General features: G+C 41.2%; 1 protein-coding gene across 3 annotated transcripts in view; it reads right to left on the bottom strand.

Annotated features, from left to right (window-relative positions):
* The window catches only part of akap6.L (A-kinase anchoring protein 6 L homeolog), a 118,632-nt gene that overhangs the window by 75,280 nt on the left and 19,801 nt on the right, over positions 1-23,551 (bottom strand). For all 3 annotated transcript variants that reach the window (XM_041573345.1, XM_041573343.1, XM_018231198.2), the window contains 3 exons: positions 22,462-22,765; positions 3,302-3,553; positions 1,570-2,721 (listed from right to left, as the gene is read on the bottom strand). In XM_041573345.1, coding sequence (XP_041429279.1) covers positions 1,570-2,721; positions 3,302-3,553; positions 22,462-22,743 — 1,686 coding nt within the window. In that variant the 5' untranslated portion in view covers positions 22,744-22,765. The remainder of the gene's footprint in view (positions 1-1,569; positions 2,722-3,301; positions 3,554-22,461; positions 22,766-23,551) is intronic.

The following is a 23,551-nucleotide window of genomic DNA, read 5'->3' as shown; positions in this document are numbered from 1 at the left end:
ATATCCTATCATTCTGTGTTTACTGGGGTTTCAATCTCTGTGCTTGGGGGGCCTCTCCAGAAGTAAGGGAAGGAGTTCTTATCCTCTAATCAGAAATGTTTGCACTATTGAGCATGCGCACAACAACAGATATTGACAAAGACTGGAAGCAAGATGGCAGCACAATGATCCCTACGACAATACTCCCAGGCCATTGCATTTTACAGTCAAGAGTCCATGGTCTGAGGTTAGTGATTATAATACTGGTGGGGTGTTTAACAAATTAGCAACCCAACATCCACCCCATCCCCCATGATTAAGCCTTTCTTTCTCCTTAAAAAGAATTACTTATAGCAATATTAAGGCTGTAAAGTGGGAGAGGTCAGGGCCTTCACCCTAATTCAGAAAGCAGTGTTTTTTTTTACCAATGAGAATTTTTCTGGCCATGGCTTCATTAAAATATTTCTGTGTATTTCTGTGACAAAAAGAAATTCCAGAGGCACTCATTATCTAAGCAAACACTGAAAATATGTAGGTGTCCTTGGAAGGTAGGGACAGCTGATGTCTATTTAAAATTGTTGCCAACACTGGAAAATTAATTTTTCAGGGACACTTCACTGTTGAACTGATATGCCACTTACCACTCCTCATTGACACCATGTTTGCAATGCCAACTGAGGCTGCTGCTCCTGCTGAGTATGAATTCAGTAAACTATAGAGTTTACTGAACTGCTGCTGGCAACTGAACAAATTCATTTTCAAACTTTAAAAAAAAAAAAGTAAAAAATAAAGAAAATATTGAATTTGTGGAGCACCATGGCATAGGAGTGGATGGGGCTTTGGTCAGATCATGGGCACAGTTTTGTCATAATGGAGTGTGGCCTGGTGAATAAAGGCATCACCATGAGGCCCATGTGACTAGTGTGATTGGGACCTCCCTGGGGTCAAGGGCCTTGAATACTGGATTATTTTTATAAGGGTCCAATTAGCTGCTATAGTTTAGAGCCAATTGTTGAGATCTCAGGACTCCTTCCTTTATGTTTTTCTGGTCATGAGCTGCTGTGGACATGATTCTATGTGCAGAGGGACGTTGCTAAAGGATCTCAGACAAGATGGAAACTAATGGCATTCAGCTGGCTATCTCTCCCTTTAGAAAACATTTGATGTATAATAGTTACAAGGCAGGTATGAGTCAATTTTTTATAGTTTTTTGCCTATAGTTTTTGTTAAGATATACTGAAGTTACTCCATGTTCGGTCCTTGTGAAGCAGGTAATTAGATTACCAGTGCACAGATAATAGCACTAACTCAGAGTTATCCAACTGGAGGTCCATGGGTTAGGTATGGTCCTCCAAAGGATTTTTATGGCCCTCAGTATGCTCAAAGGCTCCATAGACTCTCTGTATGGCATAATCATTTGACTTTAATCCAGCCATCGAGCATGTTCTATGAGAAATAATGGTCCCACTATATGTAATAAGTTGGACAGCACTATATTAACCTAACATTAGGTACAAGGCTGCTGCACTGCTGTTTCAAAAATGTGTAGTACAGTAGAAATGGGTGTAGACACTCGTATTTGAACCTCACCTGGATTCTGTCCCACACATGCCGATCGTTGTCCTGCCTCTGTATGTCCCACATGAGCTTCTGTATGAGTTCTGCTCTGTTCTGGCACTTACTGCTTGTTGATCCTGCCAGCTGTGGTGTTGATTGACCGCTGCTATTAAAGTAAGAGGCCAGGTCACTGGGGGTGCTGGGGGATAGGCAACGAGGAGAACTGGGACCAATCTCAGAGCCTGAGCTGATCTCCCAATCTTCCACATCCCTAAAGGGTGGCTGGGAGTCCTCAGGTGCAGGAGAAACTAACTGGGAAAGACTTCCAAGATGCAAGGCAAGGACATCAGTCTGGTGCAAGTGGGAAGGAAGTGCCAAGAACTCATCTGATCCATACCAGCTGCTGGTCTCTAGGTCATGGGGTGGTGAGTCTAGAGTTTTGTGGTCTTCCCACATCTCTTTTGCGTTTTCTTTTTGTGTTCTATGCGGGGGACTTTTTCCACTGGGGGACTTTGCTGTGTCTAGGCACTGTGGCTTCTTAATGTCTAAGTCTTTGCTACCTTGCATTCTGCTTGCCTTTCCATTCTCTGCCTCTAGATGACTTTTAGATTTTGTAGGAGCAGTGGGAGTGTATGGAGGTGTCAGTGTGAGAGTTAGGTGGTTTCGAGGTGAGGAAGGACACGGAGGCTGAGAGGAGTTAATTTCTACAGATGTCCCAATACACCCTGCTTGTCCAAAATGACCAGCATCATTTAGGAAAAGCCCCCTCTTGGGAAGTGAAGGGCGGGTAGGCGAGTCACTGCCATGGTCACTGCTGTCTTGTAGGGGTCTTTTAGGGGTGGTACTTTCAGCCAGAGCAAGTGTTCTTGGGGGCTGTTGTCCTGATTCCTCTGTGTTTATGGGGATGCAGTCATTTTCCTCCTCATTCACGGGCTCTTCATTGCATTCAGGGGCAACACTCAATAGACCAGGACCCTTAACCAGATCTGGAAACTCTTCTTGCATAGCGCTGTATGTCCAGGCCTGTAGTGGCTTGGCAGGTAGCATGTGGTTCTCCTCCTCCCTGGGACTGTAATCTGATAATTCGTAGGCTGTAATCCCACAGTCCAAGGAGAGGTAGTCTGGGGGGCATCTAATGGTCAGTTGACCTGAACAGTCCACCTCGGTCAGAGCATCAAGCCTGTCCTGTAAGACAAGTGACTTTTGCTGTTATGTTTGGCTTTTTATGATTAAACAAAGCCCCAATATAACATTTCTAAAGCTAAATATTTTTGCTAATGTCATAGAGAAATAAAGAAACCCTGGTTTTAAAACATAAAGGTAGTAACACACAAAGCTGAGGGTAGAATCATCAAGGAAACTTCTAATTCCATGAATCATCTGGCAAAAGTGACCTTACTGATCACTTATTATAAGTCACTAATCTCTGCAGATATACAGTGTATCTATTAATTACAGCTCTTGTGTAAAATAATATTATTGTAGATGACATATGGGAGGAATGTGAATTCTGGTAGGATACTCTTAGTAGGCTAACTGTGCTCCAGCAAATACAGTAGGAAAACTGTATTTTTTCATACCGTTAATCTGTACTAGCTGGAGCCACGTCGTCTCGTCTCACTGTATATTTGTATACTGCTGAGATGACAATAAAGTTTACTTTGACTTTGACTAGTAGCTCCTAGCTCTTTTAGGCTTACTCTTCCCGCCTACTCAGCCTTCCCCCCAAATCTCTGTACCAAATGAGCAGGGAGCACACACTTGCCTCCTGATTTTCCTGGGTGAATGCCTGCAGGATGTCCGTTTGGCGGGTGTAGTTGCCGTTGCTATCCTGTAGTCCCTGGAGGATCCTCTCCCTAAGTACCAGCACAGACACCCGGAGTTGGTGCCACAGCAGCTGGACAGTGTGGATATCAACAATAACATTGACAGAGTATGAAAGGAGCTTCAAGGAGAACTCAGTGTCCAGCAAGGCGTGGATCTGTTCCACGTGGTCTGAGATGTCCTCACATATTTCCTGCCACAAGGGAAAAGGAGAGGAAAAAGCAATAAGAGATGGACATTGGTGGGAAACAATGGAAGGAAGTAATATTGGATTTTAATATAATTATCATTGACACAAAGCCATGTAATGGTTATATGGAATGTTATCCAACGTGCTTGGTTTCTCCTGCCAAGTTAATCTACAGTTCCACTGTCCCTTTCCACGGGATATGATCCCCACTTCTGTTACTGATACTGATACTACAGGTGATGTTGCACTACCCACTATGGTAAGCAATATATAGTGAATAAAGTACCCCCTTTTGTAAAATATAAGGATATTATAAGTTACAGAGGAGTTCCATGACCATATAAAAACACTAGGCCATCCCAGGTCATGGAACTCCGGTATGACTTCTAATATCCTCATATTTTGCAACAGGGGGTACTTTATTCATTATAGATAGCATACCATAGCAGGTTTAATTGAGTTATGTGACAGAAATGACATCTCTGAGCTCCAATTATAACCAATGATATCACAAAGTACCGTTTATAAGGATATCATTTAAAGGATATTCATAACATTATATATAGTATATTACCCTTCCTAGGGACAACTACTTCTCTCCAGGGCCCTGCTATGTAGAATCTAAAGATAATTAATTAGTGTGAACCTCAGGGAACTGTATTATAAGTTTTTGGCATGGAAGGAGTTAACAACACTGGGACAAAGCCGCCATTGCTCTATAAGGCATGCACACTCATGTGGGTTCAAACGCTCTCGCTCCATACGCCTTTGTCCCACTTATGTTTCCACAGTCTGTCAGAAGGGAAAGAATAACAGGATCACCGCAACTGCAACCCTAAGAGCTTGCAATCCAATGTGGTATTACAGGGTTGTGCTGGAGCTGAGACGTATGCCAGCTTGCACATGTAGGAGAGTGGCAGTGGGCAGCTTTCCTGGCTTGTGCGTGTCCCAGGGCGGATGACACAAGAGGACAGCTGCCATTACACTTTCTCAGCTGTCGGAGCATTTTCCTTTTAAACATCCCAAACACATTGAGATATTTCAGCTGCCAGCCAAGGAGGGGGCTTCACTGGGCACAGGGGCTGTGTATTCACTCGGGAAGGAAAGCACTTTACTGTCTGCATTAAATACATTTGTATTTTGTATTTTTTTTTTAAATCCAGAAATGCCCTATGGACAAATAAACCAACCCTACAATGGTCCCCATGGTGCAGGAATAAAAGCAGTTTATGTGTAAGCTACAGTAACATGCTGGTAAGTACAGTACGGTGTAGCTCTTCGCTACAGAATAGGTCTTACAGCAGAAATGTTCACAGACGCCCTACCTGGTTTCAAGTGGCAGGCACACCCCCCGACACCTTGTCCGCCAGTCAGATCACACGCTTCTCATTTAGGGTCTCTGCCTGGGTCTGGAAGACCCTCGGTCTCCACCATCTTCTGAAACAAGCAGCCACTTGCTGCCCCTCCCCAAGGCTATTTTAGGATCTGATCTCTCACCAAGGAGTATGTGACAGACACTGGGAGAGACCCTTAACCCCTGCACTACTGTGTAATGTAATAGTTAACCTTGTAGTGTTGCACAGGGAGCCACTGATACTGGAAATGGCATGGGGGACTTTATTTAACCTTGAACCATGTGGAAGTGGAAAGTTTTACAATCTTCTGCTGTTGTTATTCTTGTGTACAACAAATTTACAGCATAAGCATAGCTGTCTCTGTATAAGGGCAGAAGGGTCTGTATAAGAGCAGAAGTCTCTGTATTAATGTAGAAGGCTCTGTATTGGCACAGAAGGCTTTGAATTAAAGCAGACAACTCTGTATTAGCATAAACAGCTCTGTATAGGCACACAAGCTCCTGCATTAGCTCAGAAGGCTCGGTATTGGCACAGAAGGCTCTGTATTAAAGCAGAAGGCTGTTTATTAGGGTAGAAGGCTTTGTATTGGTACATAAGACTCTGTATTAGCATATAAGGCTCTGTATTAGAGCAGAAGGCTCTGTATTAAAGCAAAAGGCTCTGTATTAGGGTAGAATGCTTTGTATTGGCACATAAGCCTCTGTATTAGCATAGAAGGCTATTAGCATAGAAGGCTCTGTATCAGAGCAGAAGGCTCTGTATTGGCACAAACGACTTTGTATTAGCACAGACAGGTCTATATTAGGGCAGAAGGCTCTGTATTAGCACAGAAGGCTCTGTAACAGCTCAGAAGCTCTGTATTAGCATAGAAGGTGCTATATTAGTGTTTAAAGCTCTGTATTGGCACAGAAGGTTCTGTATTAGAGTAGAAGTCTCTGTACTGGCACAGAAGCATCTCTATTATCACAGAAAGCCCTGTTTTATTGACACAAAATGTCACAATTCTTATTTTCTTATGAATAAAAATATCATATTACAGTTGGAATGCAAGGTTAGGAAGCCTGTTGCTTTGCAGCTATTGGTGGGCTGAAGACGATGGGAAGTGTAATTTCTCAGCTATACTGCTTAGTGAAAGAATGTGCATGCACATGAATAATCTGATCTAGAATAGGGCCTTGTCATTAGCAGGGCAGCTCTTGAAATCTACAATTTACGACATCTTTACCAAGCATTCTGGGAATTGTGGTTCTTGGTAGCAGGGGTGGCACAGTTTTACAGAAATGTTATCCCAACTGGATTATTATGCTGTATAATTAAACAGCATGGGATTGTTTACATAGTAAGAGGCTGTGTGTTTTTGCTATGTCGACTGTAAATTGGCACATTAGTGCTTAATTTGAAGCTGAGACTAAGATCCCTCTTAGGCCCAATTAATGCTTGGCTACAATCCATGTGCAGCCAAATGCAGACGGCGCCCTCCAATCTGGTTATTTATATGTCAGGAGCACAATTAAACATTTGTCTGCACTTTTACAGAGGCACCAGAAGACCAGGACGAGCAGTGGTATGAATGGCAGACTGGAAGACAAATAATATAAAATTATATTATATATATATATATAATATTCAGGCCACAGCAATGTAACCATGAGAGTGGGGGGGGGATCATGGGCATTGCCCTACCCATTCTCTAGCTTGTGCATCATTCAGACATACAGGCTACAACTTGGCCCTGTACTGTGCTCTGAACCTAGCACCAACTTTTGCACTTTTGTGTGTGGTCTTTATAAATAGCTCCTTATATCTGTCTGCATTATACTATCTACTAGTGCCTTGCTCTTTAACAAATCAATAGCCCTCATAGCAACCAGTCAGGTCTTTGCTTTAAATTTGATGGGTGGGTGACGTGAGGGCTGGTGACAGCAGGAGCAGGGTGATGACTTTTGGGGGTGGACTTATGACATGTCTGTGATTTACCAGTTGTCATTCAGTACAGACTCCTGTGAACAGGGCAATCCTTGTGATTCACCACTGCTGTTGAGTCTTTGCCCACTCTGTGCCCCCGCCAGAACTGTCACGACTCTTTGGCATTTATTTTGGGGACTAACCCAATTAAGGCCATTTTCCCTGGGCTCCTGTAAGAAAAAAAAAGTATTCCACAAAAAGGCTTTTGTGCACTAGTCTTTCAGTGACATCACTACACATTGTGCACATAAGCAGGGACATCACCAGGAACCCCCCCATAAGCCACACCCACAAAATTCTGGTGGCTAAACTTTTCTGTGCTTAAAGGAGAAGGAAAGATACAGAGGCATTTTATTGCCAATAGATTAGCTGCAATAGTGCAAGCTAGAATGCTATATTTATTCTGTAGAATGTTTTACCATACCTGAGTAAAAAGCTCTGGAAGCTGTTTATGAAAGCAGCTGCCATATTAGCTTGGTGTGACATCACTTCCTGCCTGAGTCTCTCCCTGCTCACTTATAGCTCTGGGCTCAGATTACAGCAGAGAAAGGAGGGGTGAGAAGAGGAGCAAACTGAGCATGCTCACGCAAGGAAGGCAGGAAGTCTGATACAGAAGCCCATGTGTACACAATAGAAGGAAAGAAATGTAGTGTTTCTTTTGACAGAGGACTCAGAGCAGCATTACTTTGAGGGTTTACTGGTATATTTAGGTGGACCTTTCTGATAAGGCTTACTTAGTTTTAACCTTTCCTTCTCCTTTAAAGTCGAGGTTGACGTCTCTGCCGCTCCATAAAAGTTTAAATAATCTGCTACTTGAGAAGGGGATAAGGCTTGACAAGGGCGGAAAAGGGAAGGAGATTGGGAATAATTAGAAAGAGGACCTGTTTTAGGTCAGCCGAGTACTAGTACCCCCAATCAATATCCCATTCACAGCTGCCCCCAGGCTGTACTGGCATTTTAATGAAAACCAGCTAATCACAATTCTCTCATACAGAGAATACATTTTCCATTTACGGGTAGAAAGAAAAACTTTGCCTTTCAGTCCACAAGATCCATTGTCAGGGAGCTTTTAGCTAATTCTGCCGCGTTTTTGTTCTTTTGTTTCGCCCTATTGAGAAATACAGGATCAAAGCAATTGCTGCAGATATAATACATGGCATAGAAAGAATAAATTGATAGTACTGTTGCGTCAGGGAGGTTAGAGCCAGAAAAAGATCAGTTATAACATTCAAGGTTTTGTGGATAAATTAACCCTTTGCAGGTGGCATCAATTGGTCTACAAGGAGGATATTGGGAAAGGTAAAAAGCTATAGTGCCCTGTAACCCTAGGACCAGTACTGGAGATCTGACAGAGTTCTGTACATAGAACTTGGACAAAGTGCTTTTCTGCCGGTAGTTGCAGAGCATCACCCTGAAGTGATAATTATACCAAGTTGCTAATGACAGTGTCAGTTTACACATGGGTTGGAATATTCATCACATCGCTTAGCAGCTAGCCTACTGAATATTCAAATAAAAGCTTGAAATGCTTTCTATGATTTCTAGCATTAAAGGGGTTGTTCACCTTTTAATAAAACGTTTAGTATGACATAGAGAGTGATTGAGTCAGTGACTGAGACCATTTGCAATTGGTTTTCATATTTGATTCGAAGAAATGTAGAGAAATGGAATAAACAGCTTGAAGGCAGTAATTTGTAACTGCAAAGTTTTTATTTTAGCAGTGTAAAACACACACTACATGTTTCACATGTTTTACATACCGAAAGGACAGTATTTAAGGGCGAGAAAAATAGCATCAACTGATGCATTATTCGAACAGGCTGCGAGTGACCTCACAAAAAGGTTTAATAAAAAAGGCTATCCTAACAGAAAACTTATGGAAACATTGAATGACATAAGGGATATCCCACGGGAGCACCTACTAACGCAGAGACTAAAATCCCATAACCCTCAGAAACTAACATTTGTTAGTAAGTACGACAAACAAAGCCAAAAAATAGAGACAATTGTTAAACAATTTTGGCCGCTATTACAGATGGACAAAGAGTATGGCCATCTGTTTAAAGAACCCCCATAATTCGCATATAAAAGGGGTTCAACCTTGAAAGATTTACTGAGCCCTACAGAACCAAGGAAGCAGGTTCAGCACCAAAGTACCTTCCCTTGTTACAATTGCAATTGTTGCACATCTATAATAAAAGGCCCTAATATCCACCACCCCTCAAAAGGGACTGAAATAACTATAAAAACATTTGCAACATGCTCTAGCACATACGTCGTTTATGTGCTGAAATGTCCCTGTGGTATGCTATATGTGGGAAAAACCATCAGGCCAATATCAGGAACTATGAACCAGAAACTTACACTGATACCTCAGTAGCAAGACACTTCTCTGAGGCCAAACCTCATGTAAGCCAGCTAAAATGGAAGGTACTTGAAGTCGTAAAAAGACCCCCAAGGGGAGGTGATTGGGGAAAACGACTGCTTCAAAGGGAAGCACGGTGGATAGGGAGACTTGAATGCGTAAAACCAAAAGGTATGAATGGCCATAATAGTTTTAAGTGCTTCCTATAAAATTACCGGTGTATATGTTTGTAAAAAATGCTATTTTTGACTTTCAAGTATGTTACTCTGACACTATTTTTCTCCTTCCTCAGGTACTAATGAACCAGCTAGCTCCTTGAACCCACGGAACTCCTGCCGTGTAAGTAAATAAATAATGTGCATAGTATTATGGATACAGGAGTTACAGTTTAGAAAGCTGGTTATTTACAGATATAATAATGTTTTGCTCATATACTACATGGATAGCGTTTAACCCTTAAGTAGGCTTTCTCTAGCAGTACTTATGGATCTCCCTGGGATAGGCCCAGAAATGGCAATTTCCCTGATATGGACTCATGAAAAACTTGTAACACCTGGACACAACACAATGGATGGACTTGACTTGATTGAACAAGTGGGGGATTATGTAATTGCTTGTTCACAATAGTGTGTACTTCAATGTATATACTGTCACTTTAAGATGTCATTTGGGGGAGGTTCCTGGTATGTGGAAGAGGATTTATATACCCACAACACTTTGCACTTGGCACACTTGATAAAGGGTCTTTACCCATGTAGTAATCTGCTTGTGAAGACATTCTGGTTAAGGGCATTCTGCTGTTTTGCCATTGCTTGATGATCATATTCCTGTTCCTGTTTTTGTGCTTCCTGTTAAGCTGAGAGCAAGCATGGAGCAGGCCAGATCTACCTGCCATGTTCTAATAAATATACCAAAAGTTCCAGGGTGTATCTGACTACTTACCTGAACTAACACAGTAGAATCATTAACGCACTGCTTGCCAGCAGTTTATTACAGTGGCGACGAGGATTTGTGTTACTGGACTCAGAAACAGACTCAGCTGCAGAGCAAACAGGCTGCACAGGCTGCATAATTCTTCTCTGCACAGCGAGTAACTTCTTACAATGTCTGCCATTGGGAAAGTCCCAGAGTTTTCAGAATCTGCTGAAGAATTTGAACCTTATTTGGAAAGATTTGAGAGATGGCTGTCTGCAAATGATGTTAGTCAGGAAAAGAAAGCAGATATTTTACTTGCTACACTACCAACAAAAACCTACAGTCTCCTTAAAACTCTTATAACTCCTGCAAAGGCCACTGAATTGTCGTATGAGAGAATTACAGAGACCCTCTCTCAGCATTATAAACCCCAGCGTATCATCATTGCTGAACGCTTTAGATTTTATGGGAGAAATCACAACATGGGGGAGAGCCTTGCAGACTATATTTTGGATTTAAAACGGCTATCTGCCTCCTGTGAATTTGGTACATTCCTGGATCAGGCTTTGCAAGATAAGTTTATGTGTGGCCTCCATGATGAGTTTTACCTGCATAAGCTGCTAAATGAAACAGATCTCACCTTCAAGTCTGCTTGTAACATTGCCTTGGCTATAGAATTAACCAGGAGTGACTCTCAGCAATTCAAAGAGCTAAATAGTTGTTCATTTACAGATCTCCCTAAAATAACTACTTGGTCTAAACCCACTTCACCAAATTCACCACAGCCACCTACAGTGTCAGTTACAGACGAGCAAGCATTTCAGACACAAAGGGTCAATTCATGCTATCGCTGTGGGGGCCTGCATCAGCAACAGAACTGCAGATATAAATCAGAAACCTGTAGAAATTGTGGGAAGTTAGGTCACATTGCTCGTGTCTGCAGGAACAAACCAGGCAGGCGCAGGGCGCAATACGTGACTAATTGTGACAGTCAGGAAAGTGACTGCACAGACTTGAATACAGTCAATACTACGCATGGGGGAGATGATGGCATACATATTAAGCTGGAAATTGATGGGCATCCAGTAAACATGTTACTGGACACAGGTGCATCTGTATCACTAATATCAGCGTTTGTTTGCAGAACTCACCTTTACACCTCACGTCTTATACTTGAGAGAAGATTCCTGTACTTGGACAGATCCAAGCGCCAGTCACATATGAAGGTCAGTCATTTATATTGCCTTTAGTGGTTGTGAAGGGTGGCACTACAGGAGAGTTGAGACTTTGTCGATTTCTGTTTAGTTATAGGAATATTCCACATTCAGTTACTGAGCGTACCCCAGCGGAACTATTTTTAAAGAGGCACCTCCGAAGCAGGTTGGATTTGCTTAAACCCTCTTTAGCTGATACAGTGGAGAAACATCAGAAGCAACAAGTCAGAGCACATAATAGCTCCAGACAAAGAAACAAAGACTTTTACCCAGGTGATAAGGTCTTGGTTCGAAATTTCCGCCACTCAGGGCGCCTTTGGTCTCCAGGGACCATTTGTCATAGAAGGGGTCCCCTGACGTATGAGGTGCAAATTGGTAACCGTCACGTTCATGTCCATGTGGAGCATCTGGTTCCAGATAAGAGTGTGTCACCCGTACCTCCTTCATTTTCTACAATTGACTTTCAAGTACCTGTAGCGCCCTTACAGGAATTATCAGATGTCAACAATCGCTCTAATCCAATCAGTGCTACAGCCTCTGAGTGTGAACGGAGGTATCCGATACGAGCACGCAAACCTCCTGAGAGACTGGACTTATAATGTCACTATGTTATTGTTAACTTGGACATTTCAGCCTTAAAATGTTTTCAACTGAGTTATAACTGTTGGTTATATATATATATATAATATATATATATATATATATATATATTGTGGAGATTTACTTTTTGCTAAAAGGGGAGGAATGTAGTAACCTGCTTGTGAAGACATTCTGGTTAAGGGCATTCTGCTGTTTTAGCAAATACACATTACTTAGCAATGCGGGTGCTCCCACAACCCCCCTTGTGTATTTGCTTTTACAGCCTGTAGCTTTGGCTAAGCTTCTTGTGGCTTGTAGCACCCCCCATACCCACCCCTATTAATTAATAGTGGCCCTATGCTTTTAACTGCACCATATTTATAAATTTTTGTCAAAAATGGGCGTTGGTTTGGGCAATCACTCTCTCTTAAAAGCTGCAATTCAGCAGCGGGGTAGGATTTAGCCCTCCAGAAACCAAGGTTCAGCAGACTTTTACTTTTTACTTTACTAATGCTATTATGCAGAGACACAGGATCCTCAATACTATGACTGGTAGGTAAACAAGTTAGGGACTGCCATATGGGGTTTACCTTGACGTGGTATGGTGGCTTTTCAACTTTATGATCATAACTTTGCAACTAAAAACCCCTGTCTTTGTTAACACATGCATTTGCATATCTACTGAATTACTTAGACAGGGGCCCAGGGAATGTGCACTGACCCATTTGGATATGCCAGTAGCACTTCCCTTATACTTCTATATATTTTTACTTAGCAATGCGGGTGCTCCCACAACCCCCCTTGTGTATTTATTTTCATTCTGCTGTTTTTCCATTGCTTGATGATCATATTCCTGTTCATGTTTTTGTGCTTCCTGTTAAGCTGAGAATCATTAACCCACTGCTTGCCAGCAGTTTATTACAACCCGAAACATGTAGTGTGTGTTTTACACTGCTAAAATAAAACGAAAACTTTGCAGTTACAAATTACTGCCTTCATGCTGTTAATTCCATTCTTCGGATTACCTTGGGGGTTGCACAGACTCCTGGAATGTTTACAGCTATATGAACGGTTTACAAGCTACGTTGAAGCCAGAACCCTGTTTTCTTTCATATTTGATTGTTTGAGTTATTTAGCTTTTTATTCAACAGCTTTGCTTTTGCTAATTCACCCTAGCAACCATGAATTGATTTGAATAAGAGAGGGCCTGAACAGAAAGATGAGTAATAAATAGTAGCAATAACAATACATTTGTAATGTAGCCTTACGGGAGAATTTGTTTTTTAGATGCAGTCAGTGACCTCCATTTGAAAGGCGAAAAGAGTCATAAGGAGGCAAATCATTTAAAAACCATACAAAATAAATAATGAAAACCAATTGCAAACCAAAGCCATTCTATAACATGCTAAAAGTTAACTTAAAGGTGAACCACCCCTTTAAAAAACTTTAATTCTGGTTTATCCTACTATACAACTACCCATTGAAGCTGCACTCTGTGTAAGATCAGTGTTTTCTGTTTTAAGGGGTCTGTTATTCTTGTTAGGACAGAAACCAGGTATCATTAAGGATCTTGGAACTGGTCTTGCCCACTTATAACTACTTCTCCATCCTAATTGTATCAGGGTTGGGATGTGTGGGATATAAGCCCAGTTACCTTCAACCTAGGAACAGTTACTATGAGTGCAACCCCTGTGGGACCAGAATGCCAATGACAAATATTTGTTATGGGGACCACAGGGTATGGAAGACAGGTATTGCTGGTCAGCTTTAGGGGCAATGTATGAGAGGCGCTTACTACAGAGCATAGGAAAAGCTGGGTTCATGGTGTGTGTGGAGAGTTCCCATTGTCTGCTTAAACTTTACTCAAGCACCCCGAAATGCTTGCTCAGATCACGCAATAACCCTGTGAAGGGCAAGTGATGGCTGTCTACATACACAGCCTGTTGCAGTCCTTGCCCAACAGGTGTTTCTGCCTGGCCCAATCGATATCTGAATGAGCTTTAATGGCATAACAAATGGGGAACAGTGTGTGTGCACCTTTGTTGTTAAAACTTTTTGGACCTTTTAGGTGAAGCTCAGTTAGTACATTCCCAAGTATGTCTATGGCTCTTACTGGCAAGTCATTAGCCCATGTTGGACTGGTTTTAAAAACATCCAATGGTTGCATAAGTAAATTATCCTACAACAACAAGTGAATCCTACAACAAAAAGTGCAGACTAACTTCTTGTCAGGCCCAGGCCACTTGTTTGTATCTTGTCAGAGAACTGTTGTAAAAGTTTGCCAACCTGAGACCAATTTAGATGTGTCCCACCTAGTAGGAGAACTTAAAAAGGAAGCTATATTTGCTTTGCATACTCGTATTCAACACTTTGCAAGGCCTGAAACCCGTCTCTGCAATTCCTATATTCTGTCCGACTTTCTCCCAATCTCTCTGCCTTTAAATAATCTCTAAAAACACATTTCCTTAGAGAGGCATAACTTCAGCGTGCCCTATATGCTACTAAATGCAATGCTCAATGCCACCTCTTATGTCTTATACCTCTTCTCATTTTAGAATGTAAACTCTTTTGGAGAGGGGCCCTCTTCATCTTTGTATCATCATTGGCTATTGGATGAATATCTATGAATATCTATGTTCAATGTATACACCCTTCCATTGTGCAGTGCTGAAGAATACGTTGGTGCTTTACAAATACTAGTTCATAATAATAACAACCAGGTGCCAGAGAGTTAACAGTGAGGGGGACACCATAACTTCAGAAGTGCAGCACAAAAATGTATTCAGAATTGTGCATGAATTAAGTGGTACGGCAAAAGGGTACATCATCACAACTGGCCCTTAATCCAGCACAACTAAAGTGGTTCAAGAGTAAAGATGCTTGATATAGCAATATAAAGGGAAATATATACTGGCCAATCAGTGTTTTGCAGAACTTTTCTTTTTTCCTGTGTCTGCCAGATACTACCTATAAATGTCATATAAATAAACATAGATATACAGATAAATATGGTTTCCAGTGCCAAATGAGCTATACTGTAATTATAAACAGAAGTAAAGGAGTGCCCGCACTGCCTGGGTATGGTTTTCCTTTTAATAAAGTTCATCTAAAAGCTTTTACTATGAGATGTAGCAAGATTACTATTAAAGTAGAACAAAAGGCTAAACTACGGGGGGCACAATCGAGTACATGGCACTATTTAGCAAGGTGCTGCAAAATAAAGAATTGTTTAAATAAGACACTATGTTGTTTTCATCACTATGTTACAATACTATGGCAAGCTTGTATTCAGTGCACACGTTTAATCAATGATTTTAATCCCCTGGAGTCACCTAAACTCATCATGTTGTACCCAAAATAACCACAAGATGGAGCTTGATTCCGCAAAGGACTATCAGTCTCACAGTTAAACAAATAACTAGGAGATAGTGGTTTCAATTTTGCATCAGTTTTGCAGCCACAATGGCACGAGCCAAGCCTGAAGATGTACAAAAAGCATTGTTTATCACTGCAACATATCTGTTTCTTATGGGAGATATTCTCACTCTGTAGAAGGCAAATGTTCCAGGGACACCAATTGTCTCAGGTCTATAACCAAAGCTGTTAAATTCTCATCCCCCATGTGGAAGATATGGCTTGTGTTGAAGAGATTTTATACTGACTAATACTAATTTGTCAAACCAGATGTTTTTGAAAATTGATTTCATTGGCAAACTCAGGCTATGTCTGTGGTGAGCAACGTTCGCCCCCTCATTTGGCAATAATTTTTTTTTTCAAGGGAACCATTTTGCCGCTCACCATTGTATTTCTCTAGTAGAGACATTGGATTATATGATCTCTCTCTCTGTATTGATTTCAATGAGAAACTGGAGAGGACCTTAATAGAAAGATGAGTATAAAAAATGTGGCAATAACAATAAATTTGTAGCCTTACAGATTTGTTTCAGATGGGGTCAGTGACCACCATTTGAAAGCTGGAAAGAGTCAGAAGAAGAAGAAAGCAAATCATTTTAAAACTATAGAAAAATAAAAAATAAAGGCCAATTGAAAAGTTGCTTAGAATTGGTCATCCTACAGCATACTAAAAGTGAACTTAACAGTGAACAGACCCTTCAAAATGACTTAGAATTGTTCCAGATCAGAACTGGGGTTTTTTAGATGGTGAAATCAGTATATACTGTACGTATTTTTAACAATAACCCTAAAGTAATGTGCACAATACAAAATAGGAAGTTCATGTGTGCTAAAAGTACTGACTGTTGATTCAAAATGTTAGTTGTTTTGGAAAACTGTTCCAAGAATCTCCCAGGCCTGGGCCTTTGGCAAAATTTTAGGGGTGGCATGCCGCCCAGCCGCATTCTAAGGAGCGATGGGGACGCTTAGCTCGTGCATAGACACGTGCGCTCGCACAAGGGGGGTTGCACGCGTGAACTGTGAAGGTAGACGGGTGGTCACTAGGACCATGCGGCTTAGGGGCACCAGTGTAGGAAATCTGGGCCTGAAAGCTCCACTATTTTGCTATAAAGTAAGCTACACATTAAAGGGTGAACTGCGTCCTTATGATATATATATATATATATATATATATATATATATATATATATATATATATATATATACACACACACACACAGTTGGTACTTTTCCCTGTCTAGAGTGCAATTGCTGTTCCTCCAATATTAAGGGCAAATCAATTCACCATCCAAAAAAGATAATGAATATGCTACACGTTACTTCTCCTATGTAGTGCACTTGCTAAAATGCCGCTGTGACTTGAGCTATGGCAGACAGACCACCAGGGAAATAAAAATCAACATCCAAGAAAATAAAAGAATTTATATTTAAATTAAATACACAAACAGATATGAGCATAACCCTGAACTGGTGAGTTCTAGAAGAGGTGGCACCAGAAATGAGGGGGTAACAGAAAGAAAAAGCAAGAAGATAACAGGGATAAAAGGATTATATGCATTAATACCTGAAGGGTAAAAATGATACTTGGATCTTGAAAGCTTTCTTGTAAATCTGATCTGTTATCTGATCTGTTTGTGTTGTTTTTCTTTACTTTTGCAGGTGCTGAATACAGAACACATCAGCAAGCATAGTTACATAAAGATAACGGTAAGACTAATAACGCTGGTGTAATAAATAATTGGTGCACTTAAAATGTAGATAAAGCGTTTGCATAGGTTTTTAGGCAGTTCCTGGTCCCCAGTCATGTAAATGTGTTATTTCTACGTTATTTTGTCCACTAATCATAATATAGTTGGTACTTGTAATTTTCATGCCGGATTTGTTTTTGTGGGATTGTCTGACAGACCCTGAGGGGGTGGAGGCACTCGCCGCCCCCTGGTAGTTCCACCCCTGTATCCATTAACTTTCATTCAGTTAATCACCAATATGTGTTAACTGGTGTCCAGTGCTCCTTCCATAAGTAACGCTATATGAATAAAATAAACATGCATACAGAACTGGACTGGAGGATCACAGGACTGTCTGGGCTTCCACCACTGGGGCCCCCACCACCCCTCTGGGTCCCACTGCCTCTTCTGCAACCTCCTTACTAGTGATGGGTGGATTTCTCCCATTTCGCTTCATCGAAAAATTCAAAAATTTCCTGCAAAATTCGTGAAATGGCGAAAAATTTGTGAAACTCGAATTTTGACACCCACGTAAATTTTGACGCCAGTGTTAAAGTCAATGGGCGTCCGAATAGTGTTGACGCAGGAGTTTAGTGAATTTATTAACGTGGCAATTTGCAGCGAATTCACGCCTGGCAAATTTATTCGCCCATCACTACTCCTTACAGTCCCCAGTCGCAAACCCCTCTCCTGCCACGAGTACCATGCATACCTGTTGTGTAGTTGTAGGCTCGATTGGGGCAGGGGGAGGAGAGATCAGGGGGCACCACGGCCATAGACGGGTGTGGGTCTGGGTTAGCGGCCAGTCCAATCCTCCATGCTTATATGTGCACTGTGACCTACGACTTCTTGCATTTCTTGTTGTTCATACTTCCTCCCTGCTACTTTCACACAGCATTTCCCTATATCACAAAACGTAAAGGTGGTGACACACGGGGAGATTGTCACCTGCGATAAATCTTCAATGCTGCAGGCATATGTGTCGCTTTGGTTTTTCGAAGTCGCCCGAAGTTTCCTTGTGAGGCAACCCACCACCCTTATACATTATAATGTAACCCCCCTACTGTTAAATATAAGGGGTCATTTACAAATCCCCAGGGCACGTGCAAGAGCACAAGGGATGTACAAGTGTGTCCCTTAATGCTCACCTACGTCCTTGGGATTGCTGGTCTCTGTGCCAAGCACTGCATCAAAAACCTGGCAATCGATGCTGAGAGCAGAATCTGGAGGAGCAGCAGCCCTGTCCTTACCAGCTGACTTAAACCCTGCTGAGTGTAAATGGCCTGCAAGTCAGGGGCACAAAAATGGCAAAATAAAAAATGTTTGCAGTCTTTATCACACTTTGCACACTGCGTCCTGCATTGTAAATAAATTCTATAATGTTACGTCTTTGTGTAGCTCCATGGTCTCTATAAAAGCCAAAAAAAACCCTTATATCATGTAAATATAGTGTAGCAACACATGAATGCAAAATGAAAGATTACAAATCAAAAACATAAATTGTTCTGTATGAGCAAAGAAGAGCCATTGGACGCTTCTGATCCTTTCTGGCTTGACCTCTGCCTTCCATAGTGCTCAGAGTAAAAGTGAAGAGGAATAAATCATGTGCAGCCCCTGCTTGCTCTTAGCACAATGGCACTTTTTGCAGACACTGTTACACTCGGAGGTTACAATAAATAAAGTGATCATAAACCGTTCATTTGTTCCTGTTAAACAACCGTAACAAATTCCTACAACAACTAAAGAGGAAACGTCCATAAAGAGAGAACATTGTTCAAGGCTGAGCTCAATGTTGGGTCCCACAGCTGATGGGGGCTGAGTCTGCAGTTCTGCTCACTGGGACTGATCCGCTATATATATATATATATATATAGGTTGATGTGCTGTAATGCTGCTTTTTGATTAATAAACAGCGATTTTTCTGGAGTGCGTGCAACACCAGTATTTTTTATATATATATATAGATATATATATATATATATATATATATATATATATATATATATATATAATTTCCATGTTCCATTAGTTAGTTAATTAGTTTAGTTGCATTCAGTATGGCTACAGCATGCAGTATAATCAATTGCTAATTATTGAATTAATAGGGCTCATTTATAAGCAGTAACGCAGGGTGCAAAGTACAAAAATATGGGCGTAGTCCCTTCCACCCTGCCTAAATTAACTGCACTCCAGTTCGGAGCACAGAGAGCTGTGGTCGGCTGATGAATACATTGCTTTCTATTTACAGCAGGATGATTGGGCAAGGCAAGTAGGCGTCCAACCTCTCGACCCCTACCCATTCCCTTGTACATTTTTCACATGCGCAAATAAGGAAGCTGCGGACACTGCACTCTGCACCTCAAAAATAATTATTTTATTTGGCATAACCTGCAGAGCATGGCTCCTTTAAACTCTTGCACGCCATAGTGCTCTTTACTTCTTCTCCAGGTCTATGTAAATGACCCTAATTTGTGATTGCTTTGAAAATCAGTGTCAATGCAGCGATACTAAAATGGGTATGCATGCTAATATATGCCAATATGGAAGGATTCAGAATGAGTGCATTTTTTGGTCACCCAGGTAATAAACCAAATTACAACAACAGCCTGAGCAGACCTTTCTGAAGTTCACCATATCTCCAGTCTGACCCTTAAAGGAACCGTAACACCAAGAAATGAAAGTGTTTAAAAGTAATGAAAATATCATGTAATGTTGCCCTGCACTAGTAAAATTGATATTTGCATCAAACATACTACTATAGTTCATATAAACAAGCTGCTGTGTAGCAATGGTGGAAATTGAAAAAAGACTATATGGCACAGGTTAAATAGTGGATAACAGATAACACCATTATGTTCTACAGAGATTATCTGCTGTGTAACCTGAGTCTTTTCTCCTTTGAATGGTTGTCCCATTGCTACACAGCAGTTTATTTATATAAACAATAGTAGTGTTTCTAAAGCAAACATAGCAGTTTTACCAGTGCAGGGCAACACTGCATTATATTTGTATTATTAAAACACTTTCATTTTTGATGTTACTGTTCCTTTAAATAATGAGATTTATCATCAAACCCCAAATATGCTGGGGTTCAACTGGCTAATGATCCAGTGATACCAACTAGATATCAGCTTTGCCTGACTCAGCAGGCTATATTGGCCCATGTCTGACCAAATTTATCAAAAAGTTACAGGGTAAAACATTTGTTGGGAAACATAACAAAATTTGTGAAAAGGTGATACCTTTATTGGCTAAATTCAGAACATTATCGTTCCTTTTTTCACAGCTGAGGAAGAAATTGAAATGTTGTGCAAGCTTGCTGTAATTGTTATCTTAGTAAGCCAATAAAGATATCACCTTTACTCCACGTTTGATGTGTTTCATATTGAATGCATTAAGTGGATAAATATTGAACCTTAAAGGGATACTGTCATGGGAAAAAAAAATGTTTCAAAATGAATCAGTTAATAGTGCTGCTCCAGCAGAATTCTGCACTGAAATCCATTTCTCAAAAGAGCAAACAGATTTTTTTATATTCAATTTTGAAATCTGACATGGGGCTAGACATATTGTCAATTTCCCAGCTGCCCCAAGTCATGTGACTTGTGCTCTGATAAACTTCAATCACTCTTTACTGCTGTACTGCAAGTTGGAGTGATATCACCCCCTCCCTTTCCCCCCCAGCAGCCAAACAAAAAAATGGGAAGGTAACCAGATAACAGCTCCCTAACACAAGATGTCAGCTGCCTGGTAGATCTAAGAACAACACTCAATAGTAAAAACCCATGTCCCACTGAGACACATTCAGATACATTGAGAAGGAAAAACAGCAGCCTGCCAGAAAGCATTTCTCTCCTAAAGTGCAGGCACAAGTCACATGACCAGGGGCAGCTGGGAAACTGACAAAATGTCTAGCCCCATGTCAGATTTCAAAATTGAATATAAAAAAATCTGTTTGCTCTTTTGAGAAATGGATTTCAGTGCAGAATTCTGCTGGAGCAGCACTATTAACTGATTCATTTTGAAAAAAAATGTTTTTCCCATAACAGTATCCCTTTAAAGGAACAATGGCTCATCTGTGTTGCAATTGCTGAGACTTTTATCCTTGCAGCAGCAGCAAAGTAGCACATTTTACATGAACAACATGGAACACAAGATAAACTACAATGTTACTTTGATTACAAAAAACAAGTAGCTAAGCTTAAATAAAGACACAAGTCCATGTAACCATATAATAAGAAATAACCCACTGCTGTGACAGTCACCGAGCCTCGCAATGTGCCACTCACACATGCACCAACTGTTTCTGCAAATGGGATTTTAAACAGATTTGTCACTGCAGTCGGTCTCCCACTTCAGTGATAAGGAAGGGAAATATCCAATAGCCTGGGGGTGTTAGTAATCCATTGCTATCTCCTGCCTGGAACCATTGTTTATCTTACAGCCTTAGTCAGTTTGATAAATATTGCATGGATTATCCATTGCTGGGGATATTTATAAAATCTATATTTAAACCTTGGAAACATTTATCAAAGTATCTGCCATCACAGTCCTGGATACAAAGACAGTTTCAGAAAGGGAATGTCAGCAATGCACTAGCTTCACAGGCTGGCAGTGAATTCCTTGGCATTTCTCAAGCATTTGTACCAGTAGTAAATAAGCTCTTATATGTAATAAATGGACTGTATTACATGGGTAAATTTGTCTGTATATGACTGTTCTATGTTACTAGTAACCTCATTGGTTATACGTCTAATGATTTTACCCCAACAGGTCCCTACTAGTGCCACACCATACTCGTACCAACTCTAGATTGAGTCTACAGGTACGTCAGTCCTACACCATAAAAAGAGACAACTGCACAATTCTAGGCATTGTAATAAAAAGTTTGCTATCGGTCTAGTAACCTATAGCAACCAATAAGCAGGTAACTTGTGCTGGTCAACCATTTGAAAAAAATCCATCAATTGCTATGGGTAACTAGACCCAAGGCTTTGGGCGGAGATATAAAGGATTTTGTGGGGAGGCAGGACAAATTTGGTTAGCAGCATTAAATGCACATTTATAACAAAAAAGGAAAGCCTGAAACAAGAATAGCTAGAAATAAATCTGGGAATTATCTTGAAGCCTCCACTTGAGGGCAACAGGCTGCCCAACTGTGTTTCAGGACTACAGTATGCATGTAAATGGATGGGATTGCTGGTTATGGCTTACATATTTATTTACATCAAAGGAAAATGATGCCCAGCAGGTAGAGTTTTGACAGTCCCTGCATGAGATCAATTGCTCCATGTATTTCCCTTAATCTGCTAATAGATTTGTTTAACAAAAGCAAAGGGCAGAGAGGAAAGGCATGACTGTAGGACTGGCCTCTCACCTTGAGTTGCATCAGATGGACATCCACATGCTTGCTCTGGGGGTCTTCCTGCACTGACTGAGTGAGCTGCCTCACCCTCTCCGAGGTGCTGCGAATCCAGGTGTCAATCTCTGGCAAGTGCAGGATAATCTTCCAATCAGCTCCTGAGTGCAATGGAGGGGGCCTGTCATACTGTTGGATGCAGTCTTGGCCATTGGAACCTTCTAGCTCAGTCACATTCAAAGAAGGGGGCTCCATGATACCTGGGTGCTCTGGCAGCGTTGGTGTCAGGGTTACATTCATAATGAGTCAGGAATCATCTCTTCTGAAAAGAAGAGCATTTAGATTGACCATGTTAACATTCCCTGTATGTGAATGAAACACTTATACTAATCAGTAGCATCCCATTCCTTCTACAGAAGAAACTTCACCCTATTAAATGAACTTTCACTCAATCAATTTTCTCTATATCAATAAAAACAGTTGCATTTTGAACACCTTTCAGTAATTAATGTAACACAATAGATGTAGGAACACAGCTGTGGCTCTCCTGGCTTTCAGTCATAAACAGGGTCAGACTCAGCCGGCGAGGCACCTGGAAAAACCCCAGTGGGCGACAGCCTCATGGGTCCCTCCAACCCAGGACCATTGTCCTCCATCCCTGCTGGCCAGGATTCCCCCCCCCACACACACACACTCGATCTGCAGGCCCTGATCACCCCCTGCTGACTAAAATTGGAGGGCCTCAAGAGAAGACAGGAGATATGTGATGGAGCGTTGGAGGGGTCCGAGTTCACAAAGGGGATGAGGGTGGTTTGCCTTTAAGGTGGTGGCCCTAGTGGTCTCTAAACACCCAGCCCAACGGTGAGTACCTGACATAACCTGGGACCACTGAGGAGAAAAAGGTTAAGAAACCATATTTTTGAATGTATTCAGTGTTATTACAGCCATTGTTTTACTTAAACAGAAGGTGGCACCAGTATCCAAGAAACGTGTGCCTTTCAATATCCTAACCATTTCATAAGGGGAAGCAGGTCACTATACTTTAGAATATTCAAAATACTGTTTTAGAAAACATAATCAAATACATAGTTAAAGCCATCCGACTACT

The sequence above is a fragment of the Xenopus laevis genome, chromosome 8L, assembly GCF_017654675.1.
Source record: "Xenopus laevis strain J_2021 chromosome 8L, Xenopus_laevis_v10.1, whole genome shotgun sequence".
Lineage (NCBI taxonomy): Eukaryota > Metazoa > Chordata > Amphibia > Anura > Pipidae > Xenopus > Xenopus laevis.
Note: the sequence above shows the minus strand (reverse complement) of the source record. Positions and strands in the feature narration are given on the sequence as shown.